This window comes from Thalassophryne amazonica, chromosome 3 (genome assembly GCF_902500255.1).
Source record: "Thalassophryne amazonica chromosome 3, fThaAma1.1, whole genome shotgun sequence".
Classification (NCBI taxonomy): Eukaryota; Metazoa; Chordata; class Actinopteri; order Batrachoidiformes; family Batrachoididae; genus Thalassophryne; species Thalassophryne amazonica.
This window is the reverse complement of record NC_047105.1, coordinates 12,278,981-12,291,411: the sequence shown is the minus strand read 5'-3', so window position 1 is coordinate 12,291,411 and position 12,431 is coordinate 12,278,981. Positions and strand designations below refer to the sequence as shown.

At 43.1% G+C, this 12,431-nt stretch overlaps 1 protein-coding gene across 2 annotated transcripts in view; it reads left to right on the top strand.

Annotated features, from left to right (window-relative positions):
• The window catches only part of LOC117506348 (plexin-A2-like), a 319,464-nt gene that overhangs the window by 62,361 nt on the left and 244,672 nt on the right, over positions 1-12,431 (top strand). The window contains exon 2 of one of the 2 annotated variants that reach the window (XM_034165841.1): positions 10,420-11,764. In XM_034165841.1, coding sequence (XP_034021732.1) covers positions 10,544-11,764 — 1,221 coding nt within the window. In that variant the 5' untranslated portion in view covers positions 10,420-10,543. Of the gene's footprint in view, positions 1-10,419; positions 11,765-12,431 lie in introns of those variants that run through there. The other variant, XM_034165840.1, reaches the window with a different exon arrangement.

The following is a 12,431-nucleotide window of genomic DNA, read 5'->3' as shown; positions in this document are numbered from 1 at the left end:
CCAAAGGGGGTTTTTCATTTTTTAGCACTCTGGTTCCCCCTTGTGGTGCCTGAATCACGGTACCGTCAAGCTCTTGAGTAGGAACAGGTGTGTTCCATGTGGTTGAGCTTGACGGTATAACTCACTGATTTGTTTTGTGTTGGTTCATTTTGTGTGGGTGTTTTTTGAGTGGGTTTTTGTTTTTTGTTGTCCACTGTTTGTCTGGGGGTGTGATCCTGCGGCCTTTGTTACACAAAAAAAAAAAAGAAAAAAAAAAGAAAGAAAGACGGGGACCCAAACAACTGTGTGTTGGTCTGTTTTTTTTTCTTTTGTTTCTTTTTGTTTCCCCCCTCCCCGGGGTTAGATGGAACGGTCCCCTGGGGGGTGATGGGGTGGTATTTGGGTTGTTTTTTTTCTTTTTGTTTTTTATGCCCTCTCTTCTCCTCTGACTCCAGCCGGGGGTGCCGTAGTGTCGGCATTGCTGGAGGGGTGCAGTTAGGTTGTACTGGGCGTTTCCCAGGTGGCCCCTGCACCCGGGAGGGGGGGGGGGGGGGGTTTGGGGTTTTTGTTTTGTTTTTTCCTCCCCCAGTTTCCGCCCTCAGGGTTTGACTGTGGTGTCCTCTGGGGGGGAAAGGGCGTTGGGTCCATCTAGCCGTGGGCGGCCGGGGCTGGGTCCATTGGTCGTGTGGGGAGGCGTCTCCTGGGGTTGACGAGTGGTCCTCTGGGGGGCGCTGGTAGTCCCCGTGGGTGACGGTGGATCCCAGAGGGACCTCGGCCGTGGTTATTACTCCTGGAGCTGGCGGGTGGCCCTCTGGGGGGTGTTGGTCCCTGCGTGTCGTTTGGGGGAGGAGGAGGGGGGTCTTTTGGCATTTTTGTTTGTGTGTTTACATGTGGGTTGTTTTTCTTTTCTCCCCTTCCCTGGGGTTTGATGGAACGGTCCTCTGGGGGGGGGGGGGGGGGGTGTTTTAGTATTTTTGTTTGTAGGTTTGGGTTGTTTTTCCTTTCTCCCCTTCCCTGGGGTTTGATGGGACGGTCCCCTGGGGAGGGGGGGGGGGATGTTTTGGTTGTTTTGTTTTTGACTAATCACACGTTTGGTTAAAGGCTGACCGCACAGGTGTAGGAACTCCTGGCCACACCTGTGCTAAGACTGTCAGAAACAAAGGCAAAGATGCAGCCAGTTCAACCAGTCTGTTGGAGGACTAACGCGGACGTGGTTTCCAGCCATGGTCCCTGGAGGGGGGTGTTTCTCCTGGGCCAGGTGTGTGTGGTCGCCGGGAGGCTTCCCGTGAGGGTGGGGTACTGTTGTATGGCTGGGGGGGCCTGGCTGCTGGTTTGTTTGCCTTTTGTGTTTCCTCCCAGGTGGCATGCATTTGGGACTGAGTGGCTGTGTTGCTGAGGCTGTTAGGACTTCACCCTGATCACCTGCGACTCGTCAGGACTCACAGCTGAGGTGCATCTGGAGGGATTGGAGTATGTTGGCATTTAAGACTGAAGTGCACAGTGTGCATTTGCCAGAGACTCGACCTTGTGACCAGACGGGTGAGATCGTCGTCTCGGGAGCCATCTCATCAGCAGCGGACGCTGAGAATGTCCAGGTTTGATGCACGGTCTGTGAAAGAGGAGAGGGTGAGGTCTCACGCTCGTCAGCACACTTCCTGAGGTACGTTGGATTTTGTGACTAACAGTTATACAGTCAGTAAATGTGGTGTCCCTCACACCTTATTGTATTGAGCTGTATGTTAGTCATTCCTGACTCTCATGAAAGCAAACAGTCTTTTTTTTTGTTATTGTGACCAGTGAGAAAAAAGGCAATAAAGGAAAAATAATTTTATTTGGTCCAACATTTCTGGTGTTAGACGTATTAGACAAAGGAAGGCAAAAAGAGGATTTCAGATTTGTGTATGATGATGAACATGTGGCCAATTATTGGGCGAGTTGCTCACATTGAGCCTGCCAAATTGAGCAGAGTAGGTCGAGACACTCCAATGACTCCTCCCTGGTGTGAACGCAGCAGGGACAGATGGAGTGGACATGCTGGAGTGGAGCTGGAGTCAGCCCAGCCAGCTCAGTGTCAGTCCATCCGCTCCATCGCTGGCTCCCAGTCAACCTTGCTGGACGTTCCGTTAGTCAGTCAATGGGGAGTAACCACCACATCACGACCCCTGCTTTAGGCTCTGACATGGCTATCTTCATTTAACCTTTACTTACAGCAGGAAGTCTCACCGAAAAAACACACAGCATACACTGACACCTGTCAGAAAGACAGTTGCATCTGATCTTAAACCTTATAGCATTTGGCAGATATCTTGGTAAGGCTGTTTTTCTTTTTAATGAAGCGGGTTGAGTGAGTTTCATTGTTAGAAAAGTGTAAATGAGCTGATGGTGTGGCAATAAACAGAAAGTGATAATGGTGGTAGACGTCCTTGGCAGCCAAAGGAAATGGGCGTGGCTGGAAGCTTGATACTGTTGTTATTTCTTGCAATAGCCAGAGTGAAGGTACATGTTATAAAGAAATATGTAGTGCCACAAGAGTAAGATTAAATATTTTGCAAAATCAACAAATGAGCAGGTAGCCGTGGGTACCAAGATGTAGACCTGGGTGTGGTTCCTGGTCATGCTGCTTATCTGTTTCCTTGGACAAGACACTTAATCTGCATTGTTCCAGTCCACCCGGCTGTAAATGCATACCGGCCTTGACTGGGGTTGAGTGAGAGAGAGAGAGAGAGAGAGAGAGAGAGAGAGAGAGAGAGAGAGAGAGAGAGAGAGAGAGAGAGAGACACATGGGGGGGGGAGACAGGTAGCCGACAATCAACAGCACCTTCTTTAGTGGCAACCAGAACCCTGTGATTGACAACAAGACTGCATAAACCCCTGCTGGCTGCCTGAACAAGCCAAGACATGTTCCACTGTCACAACATTCCTGTATAAAATAATAGAGAGAGGAGTAACTGCAAAGTTCAGGATTGCAACATGGCCTAAAATAGCAGGTTGGCTGGACCTTAACCTGCATCTATCAGAATGTAAGATGTCAAAGGTGAATATGTAGTAGCTTTTACAGAATTACTGACAGAAAGTTTGCAGGCCCGCTGACTCACTCTGTTATGTCGATATGTGCAGAGGTGTCAAGTAACGAAGTACAAATACTTCGTTACTGTACTTAAGTACACTTTTTAGGTATCTATACTTTACTCCTTTACTTATTTTTCTGCCTACTTCTGACTTCTACTCATTACATTTTCACACAAGTATCTGTACTTTCTATTCCTTACATTTTTAAAACAAACAGCCTCGTTACTCTTGCCTTCAGTTTAATGTTTATATATATATATATATTTCACGTCATGTGCGTCTGTAATCAACTTTTCTGCAGCACGGCTTTGCTTTGAACTGTGAACCAATCCAAGCAGTGGTTCGCGATTGAAGCAATGTTTCGACCTATTGCTTCGTTTATTCTTTCTTTCTTTCGCTTAATTTTCCCCCGCTAAAACACTAAAGAGCATACTTCTGTGAGTATTATTTATCTTTTCTATGTTAAACCGACCTGTTATGGTCTTCTGAAACAGTTGATAGATGTATTTTATAACTTAAAAACGGGAGCGACGCTAACGCGTTAGCATGTCTATGGCATTTTCAATGTTAAAAGTTAGCATTTAGCAATTGCAGCTCTCATCACGTTCGGGTGCATTTGTTTTCAAATTGTAATATTTCTTAAATTTATTTTTGTTTATATATTAATAATCTAATGATTATTATATACAATTTTAGAGAAAGAAGCAAAAAGAACCTGAATAGAAACACAACAGAAAATATAAAAGCAACTAACAATGAACATACATATATAAATACATACATACATAAATAAATGTGTTTCCTGTGAACACCTAGTGACTCTTACACCTCCACTTCATCCCTGTCTTATTTAATGACAATTTGTTTCGGTCAAACCATATTTTCAATGTGTTAATTTCTTCAGTAATTTCCTCCAGAACTATCTGCCAAACTAGAAAACTGCTGCATCTTTGTAAGAGCAGAATACTACTGGAATGAATTTGAATAAGGAAAGTTGTTTTTTTTTTTTTTTTCCTTCACTAAATGGATGCTGCACTCACTGCAGTTTATTGTCTGGAATACTCCCAGATTGCATTTCAGAGCTTCTAGAATTTAAACATTTTCGTGCAGATGGTGTTGGGGGGTAATTTTGGGTTTTGGGTCTTGGGCCACATGTAGAACGAATCAGTTTTTAAATTAAGCTTTCAATTCATATAGTGGCATCTACCTTTTTTTTATTTTTTATTTTTTTAAAGGTTACTTTATACTTTTATACTTTAAGTAGGTTTTGGAGCACATACTTTTTCACTTTTACTTGAGTCAAGTTGATACTTCAACTTTTACCAGAGTGTTTTTAAACTGCAGTATCTATACTTCTACTTAAGTAACAAATGTGTGTACTTTTGACACCACTGGATATGTGTCTGCTAATTGCACAGAAAAGTGGAACAAAAAAGACTAGAGGAGACATCTTCATCGGCTGAACCAGCTAAAGCTTGGGCCACCATGTTTTTAAAGGTACCAAGTGAAGTTACACAATGAAAATAATACAAACTGCTGACTGCCTACACCAGAAATGTTTGGGGAGGGGACAGTCAGTCATCCAGTCTCCTACTGGATGCTTCAGGTGTGGTCACGCTGTGTAACCTGATGAGTAACGGACTGAAATAATTTGTCCGGTGGCAAAAATTGCTGAATCTGTTGGTCACCTGAGGATCTGGGACTCTGATGGAATGAGGGGACACTCACAGAAGATGTCAAGCTATGAACAAGTATGGGACAAAACGACAAACAAATGTGCAACCACCGGGAAAGCTCTCCGAGGCCTGATGTCCACTGAGCATGCACAAAAACTTTCCAACAGACTCGCTGGACACCAACTGACAAGGAAACCACTTAAATGAGAAAAAGATTTGGACAGGACTTTGTTTCTGTGTAGGCTCTCAGTTGTCCAGGTGGTTTCAATAGTAGGGAAGCTTGAATCTTCGACTGGACTGGGTTGCTTGACGCGATGACGTTTCACTTCAAATCGCAGAAGCTTCCTCAGCTAAAATTCTTGCTCTGGTAGTCTGAATTCTGTCTTGACTCTTGTAGAGAAGAATAAACAGAAGCCACAAAAGCTGGAGTTTTAAACCTAACCAGACCCCTCCTATCTATGTGAAACAGTTGAAACCCAGCCTTAACCGGGGAGGGGGTCTGAGACACGCTTTGTCCCCTGTTTAATCAATCAATGTTATTTATATAGCGCCAAATCACAACAAACAGTTGCCCCAAGGCGCTTTATATTGTAAGGCAAGGCCATACAATAATTACGTAAAAACCCCAACGGTCAAAACGACCCCCTGTGAGCAAGCACTTGGCAACAGTGGGAAGGAAAAACTCCCTTTTAACAGGAAGAAACCTCCAGCAGAACCAGGCTCAGGGAGGGGCAGTCTTCTGCTGGGACTGGTTGGGGCTGAGGGAGAGAACCAGGAAAAAGACATGCTGTGGAGGGGAGCAGAGATCAATCACTAATGATTAATTGCAGAGTGGTGCATACAGAGCAAAAAGAGAAAGAAACACTCAGTGCATCATGGGAACCCCCCAGCAGTCTAAGTCTATAGCAGCATAACTAAGGGATGGTTCAGGGTCACCTGATCCAGCCCTAACTATAAGCTTTAGCAAAAAGGAAAGTTTTAAGCCTAATCTTAAAAGTAGAGAGGGTGTCTGTTTCCCTGATCCGAATTGGGAGCTGGTTCCAGAGGAGAGGAGCCTGAAAGCTGAAGGCTCTGCCTCCCATTCTACTCTTTCAAACCCTAGGAACTACAAGTAAGCCTGCAGTCTGAGAGCGAAGCGCTCTATTGGGGTGATATGGTACTATGAGGTCCCTAAGATAAGATGGGACCTGATTATTCAAAATCTTATAAGTAAGAAGAAGAATTTTAAATTCTATTCTAGAATTAACAGGAATCCAATGAAGAGAGGCCAATATGGGTGAGATATGCTCTCTCCTTCTAGTCCCCGTTAGTACTCTAGCTGCAGCATTTTGAATTAACTGAAGGCTTTTCAGGGAACTTTTAGGACAACCTGATAATAATGAATTACAATAGTCCAGCCTAGAGGAAATAAATGCATGAATTAGTTTTTCAGCATCGCTGAGACAAGACCTTTCTAATTTTAGAGATATTGCGTAAATGCAAAAAAGCAGTCCTACATATTTGTTTAATATGCACTTTGAATGACATATCCTGATCAAAAATGACTCCAAGATTTCTCACAGTATTACTAGAGGTCAGGGTAATGCCATCCAGAGTAAGGATCTGGTTAGACACCATGTTTCTAAGATTTGTGGGGCCAAGTACAATAACTTCAGTTTCATCTGAGTTTAAAAGCAGGAAATTAGAGGTCATCCATGTCTTTATGTCTGTAAGACAATCCTGCAGTTTAGCTAATCGGTGTGTGTCCTCTGGCTTCATGGATAGATAAAGCTGGGTATCATCTGCGTAACAATGAAAATTTAAGCAATGCTGTCTAATAATACTGCCTAAGGGAAGCATGTATAAAATTAATAAAATTGGTCCTAGCACAGAACCTTGTGGAACTCCATAATTAACCTTAGTCTGTGAAGAAGATTCCCCATTTACATGAACAAATTGTAATCTATTACATAAATATGATTCAAACCACCGCAGCGCAGTGCCTTTAATACCTATGGCATGCTCTAATCTCTGTAATAAAATTTTATGGTCAACAGTATCAAAAGCAGCACTGAGGTCTAACAGAACAAGCACAGAGGTGAGTCCACTGTCTGAGGCCATAAGAAGATCATTTGTAACCTTCACTAATGCTGTTTCTGTACTATGATGAATTCTAAAACCTGACTGAAGCTCTTCAAATAGACCATTCCTCTGCAGATGATCAGTTAGCTGTTTTACAACTACCCTTTCAAGAATTTTTGAGAGAAAAGGAAGGTTGGAGATTGGCCTATAATTAGCTAAGATAGCTGGGTCAAGTGATGGCTTTTTAAGTAATGGTTTAATTACTGCCACCTTAAAAGCCTGTGGTACATAGCCAACTAATAAAGATAGATTGATCATATTTAAGATCGATGCATTAAATAACGATAGGGCTTCCTTGAGCAGTCTGGTAGGAATGGGGTCTAATAGACATGTTGATGGTTTGGATGAAGTAACTAATGAAAATAACTCAGACAGAACAATCGGAGAGAAAGAGTCTAACCAAATACCGGCATCACTGAAAGCAGCCAAAGATAACGATACGTCTTTGGGATGGTTATGAGTAATTTTTTCTCTAATAGTTAAAATTTTATTAGCAAAGAAAGTCATGAAGTCATTACTAGTTAAAGTTAAAGGAATACTCGGCTCAATAGAGCTCTGACTCTTTGTCAGCCTGGCTACAGTGCTGAAAAGAAACCTGGGGTTGTTCTTATTTTCTTCAATTAGTGATGAGTGGTAAGATGTCCTAGCTTTACGGAGGGCTTTTTTATAGAGCAACAGACTCTTTTTCCAGGCTAAGTGAAGATCTTCTAAATTAGTGAGACACCATTTCCTCTCCAACTTACGGGTTATCTGCTTTAAGCTGCGAGTTTGTGAGTTATACCACGGAGTCAGGCACTTCTGATTTAAAGCTCTCTTTTTCAGAGGAGCTACAGCATCCAAAGTTGTCTTCAATGAGGATGTAAAACTATTGATGAGATACTCTATCTCACTTACAGAGTTTAGGTAGCTACTCTGTACTGTGTTGGTATATGGCATTAGAGAACATAAAGAAGGAATCATATCCTTAAACCTAGTTACAGCACTTTCTGAAAGACTTCTAGTGTAATGAAACTTATTCCCCACTGCTGGGTAGTCCATCAGAGTAAATGTAAATGTTATTAAGAAATGATCAGACAGAAGGGAGTTTTCAGGGAATACTGTTAAGTCTTCAATTTCCATACCATAAGTCAGAACAAGATCTAAGATATGATTAAAGTGGTGGGTGGACTCATTTACATTTTGAGCAAAGCCAATTGAGTCTAATAATAGATTAAATGCAGTGTTGAGGCTGTCATTCTCAGCATCTGTGTGGATGTTAAAATGGCCCACTATAATTATCTTATCTGAGCTAAGCACTAAGTCAGACAAAAGGTCTGAAAATTCACAGAGAAACTCACAGTAACGACCAGGAGGACGATAGATAACAACAAATAAAACTGGTTTTTGGGACTTCCAATTTGGATGGACAAGACTAAGAGTCAAGCTTTCAAATGAATTAAAGCTCTGTCTGGGTTTTTGATTAATTAATAAGCTGGAATGGAAGATTGCTGCAAATCCTCCGCCTCGGCCCGTGCTACGAGCGTTCTGGCAGTTAGTGTGACTCGGGGGTGTTGACTCATTTAAACTAACATATTCATCCTGCTGTAACCAGGTTTCTGTAAGGCAGAATAAATCAATATGTTGATCAATTATTATATCATTTACTAACAGGGACTTAGAAGAGAGAGACCTAATGTTTAATAGACCACATTTAACTGTTTTAGTCTGTGGTGCAGTTGAAGGTGCTATATTATTTTTTCTTTTTGAATTTTTATGCTTAAATAGATTTTTGCTGGTTATTGGTGGTCTGGGAGCAGGCACCGTCTCTACAGGGATGGGGTAATGAGGGGATGGCAGGGGGAGAGAAGCTGCAATGGGGTACTCAGGTCAAAGCAGTTTCAGTCTTTTGTTCATGGTAATGAGTCATTCATGTCATCAGGAGACTCGTCAGGAGAGGCATCAGTCACATCTTTAGGAGGAGCAGCTGCCTTGTCATTAGGAGGGTGCTAACTAGAACACAACAGGTGCTAATTAGAGCTATTGTTTAGTCACTAGCCTATAGCAGTCTGCCTCTCGGTAGGAGGGGTCTGGTTAGGTTTAAAACTCCAGCTTTTGTCGCTTCTGTTTATTCTTCTCTACAAGAGTCAAGACAGAAGTCAGACTACCCAGAGCAAGAATTTTAGCTGAGGAAGCTTCTGTGATTTGAAGTGAAACGTCCTCGCGTCAAGCAACCCAGTCCAGTCGAAGATTCAAGCTTCTCTACAATTTGGACAGGACAAAAACTAACATGAACGGATATCAAAATTTCATATCCATTATTCATGCATTTCCTCAATCTGTCACCATGTAGGGCCACACCCACTGCCGGGGTGATAACTGAGGCAACTGAAGCCTTGAAGGGTTCTTGGTGATAAATATTCAATGTCATTGTAAAGGAACATTTATCAAAATGACTTAGCTAGTGTAGTGTTATTTAAAGAGAAGGCTAATGGAGTCCATTTACAATAATTGATTTTCATCCAAACATGCCAAGTCCATTCTTCATACAAGATGGCGGATGAAAAATATCGCAGAAACAAGTCTGTTTTACATGTTGCATCGACACAACCTTAAACATTAAGCGTGATGGCAAATGATCTAGTGGTGAAACAGTTGCTTTTCCAGCTAATATTTTCACTTTGAGTGAAGCTGTGGATCCCAGTGAAATACACAAAGTGAAATTTGCTCCAAAATGTTTGGGTGACTGCAGTATGGAGCCAGACTGGTGAAGTAATCAAAGGAGTTATGTTGAGAGCCTTAATTTATAGTCTTTCTTGTTGGGTGTGTGCAGATTTATTGCTTCCAGAGTGTATTTTGAAACCTCCCCCCCCCCCCCACACACACACACTTTAAGAGCTTCTCTACTATCCAACTATAGGATCCAACAAATAATGATGAAGAAAACAACAAAAATGACCCATACATCCTTTGGCATTACTCATTCAACAACTCATCTGTCACGTACACCAGGGATATTGTTTGTCTCCTGCAAATATCTACATAAAATATGCTAATGAAATTAAAGATGGAAGTGGGAGGGTTGATCCTGCGTGGCTCGGAATACATAATGACTCCCTGCCATCCTTGGAAAAAGCCTGATTAATTTAGGAATGTCGGCTCAAGTGGAGAGTGATTAATTCCTCCTGGATTCAACCATTTAAATGAACAAGGTGGAAGGGGGAAAGGAAAACAGGGAAACCAAAATATGGGTGCATAATTAATACATTTGGATGATTTAATTAGCCTCTTGAATAGAGTTTAGGCTCAGCGACAGTGTGCCACTGCTTTGTTTGAATAATAGGCCACAGTTGGCATTCTCTTAACGACGGGTGAATGTAATGAGCCCCCCCGCTGATGAACCATCTCTCACACTATATTGGCAGACAGTCTGAACAAATGATTACTTGTTTCTTTGATGTCTAATAAGGAGATGTGGACAAATAAGTTGATGTATTTCCAGGTTTTTAGTCGAAGTGTGCAGTGATAGCCTAAAAGCAGCTTGGAATGGTCCAAATCATCTTTTTGGCTTATAAACTCATGTATTTTTCTGTTGCAGAATGATGTGAAGATCGCAGAACAAGGAAGAAGCCACCCCCCCCAGTTCAACTCCTTCAGCGGGACCCTTCTCCTTACCGACAATCCCAGGTGTTTCGACTGAGATTAGTATTTATCAGAGCCCAATGGGAACGTGCTTGGATAAAAGATGGACTTATTGGTGCTTGGCTAAAGGTTGCAGACCTCCATTTGTGTCATGGCCCCTGGCACTGTGGCTTCTGACTCTAATTTCTGTACATCACAACATGACTGTTGGACAGACTCTGAGCACATTCCAGTCAGAGAGGAATGAATGGCCCCTGAACCATCTGACTGTGCATCAGTCCACAGGAGATCTATACGTCGGCGCCATTAACCGAATCTACAAGTTGTCATCCAACCTCACACTTCTGGTGTCCCACGATACAGGACCAGAATATGACAACAAAGCCTGTTATCCTCCTCTGATTGTCCAGCCATGCTCCGAGCCTCTGGCCTCAACGGACAACGTTAACAAACTGTTGCTCATCGATTACTCTCATAATCGGTTGCTGGCCTGTGGAAGCCTCTACCAGGGCATCTGTAAGCTGATGAGGCTGGATGATTTATTCATCCTGGTGGAGCCAACGCATAAGAAAGAACATTACCTCTCCAGTGACAACCAGACAGGGACAATGTATGGGGTTGTTGTTCCATCACAGGGTCAGGATGCCACTCTGTATATAGGTACTGCTGTTGGAGGTAAACAGGACTATTTCCCAACAATCTCCAGCCGTAAACTACCTCGTGATCCTGAATCCTCTGCAATGCTGGACTATGAGCTTCACACTGACTTTGTTTCTTCTCTAATCAAAATCCCCTCAGACACACTGGCTCTTGTTCCACACTTTGATATTTACTACATCTACGGCTTTGCTAGTGGCAGCTTTGTCTACTTCATGACCGTCCAGCCGGAGACACCAGAGAATGGAATACCTGCTGGCACCTCCCCGGGAGACTTGTTTTACACCTCACGCATCATCCGCCTCTGCAAAGGCGACAGGAAGTTCCATTCCTATGTGTCACTTCCTGTGGGTTGCATACACAGAGGAGAGGAGTATCGTCTGCTGCAGGCAGCCTTCCTGTCCAAGGCCGGCAGGGCCCTGGCGAAGTCGCTCAACATCAGCACCCAGGATGACCTGCTGTTCACAGTGTTCTCCAAAGGGCAGAAGCAGTACCATGACCCTCCGGATCACTCCGCCCTCTGCGTCTTCACCATTCAAGACATCAACGCTCGCATCAAGGAACGGCTGCAGTCGTGCTACCAAGGAGAGGGAAACCTGGAGCTGCACTGGCTGCTGGGAAAGGATGTGCAATGCACCAAAGCGGTAGGTAAACTGTAGAGAGAAAGAAAGTTAGATGTTAACATCATCGTCACCCATGCAAACATGACTACGGCCTTCGCCAGAAATAGGTTAAAGACACCATTCAGGTTTTCAGGTCTCGGGAGAGCAGAAGAGCTCCAGAGATTCATTCCGTGAAGCTAATCAGAGTCGTTTTGTGTGCAGCTTTGATTTCATTCAGGCGTCTGGGCGCCGACTCCCTCCCTCATCTCCTCCTCTTTCTTTTCTTTCTCCTTTCCACTTTCTCTCCTCATCTCCTTCCCTCTGCTCTTGACGCTGTTGGCTGTATTTTTTTTTACCCCCTAAGACATGCTCTTGATTTGAAGAAGTGGGCTTTTTCGTGAATGTCCAAGCCAGCGCCTTTGTGAAAGCTATAATTCTGCATAATGAGCGGCTTTCATGAAAACAAGTTGAAAGTGTTCCGTGAAAACATCATCACATTTATCACTCCTTTGGTGCCAATAATGTAGTTTGATTCCGTGATGGCATTAAACAAACAAGATGTAATCTTGTTCGTAAAAGCAATTACATGAGGACAGCAATATGGAAGGAGTCAGTAATTACATCTCACAGTTAACTAACCGGTTTATATCTAAGATGAACTGTAAAAGGAATACAATGAATGAATGAATGCAACACGCAATTAGACTCT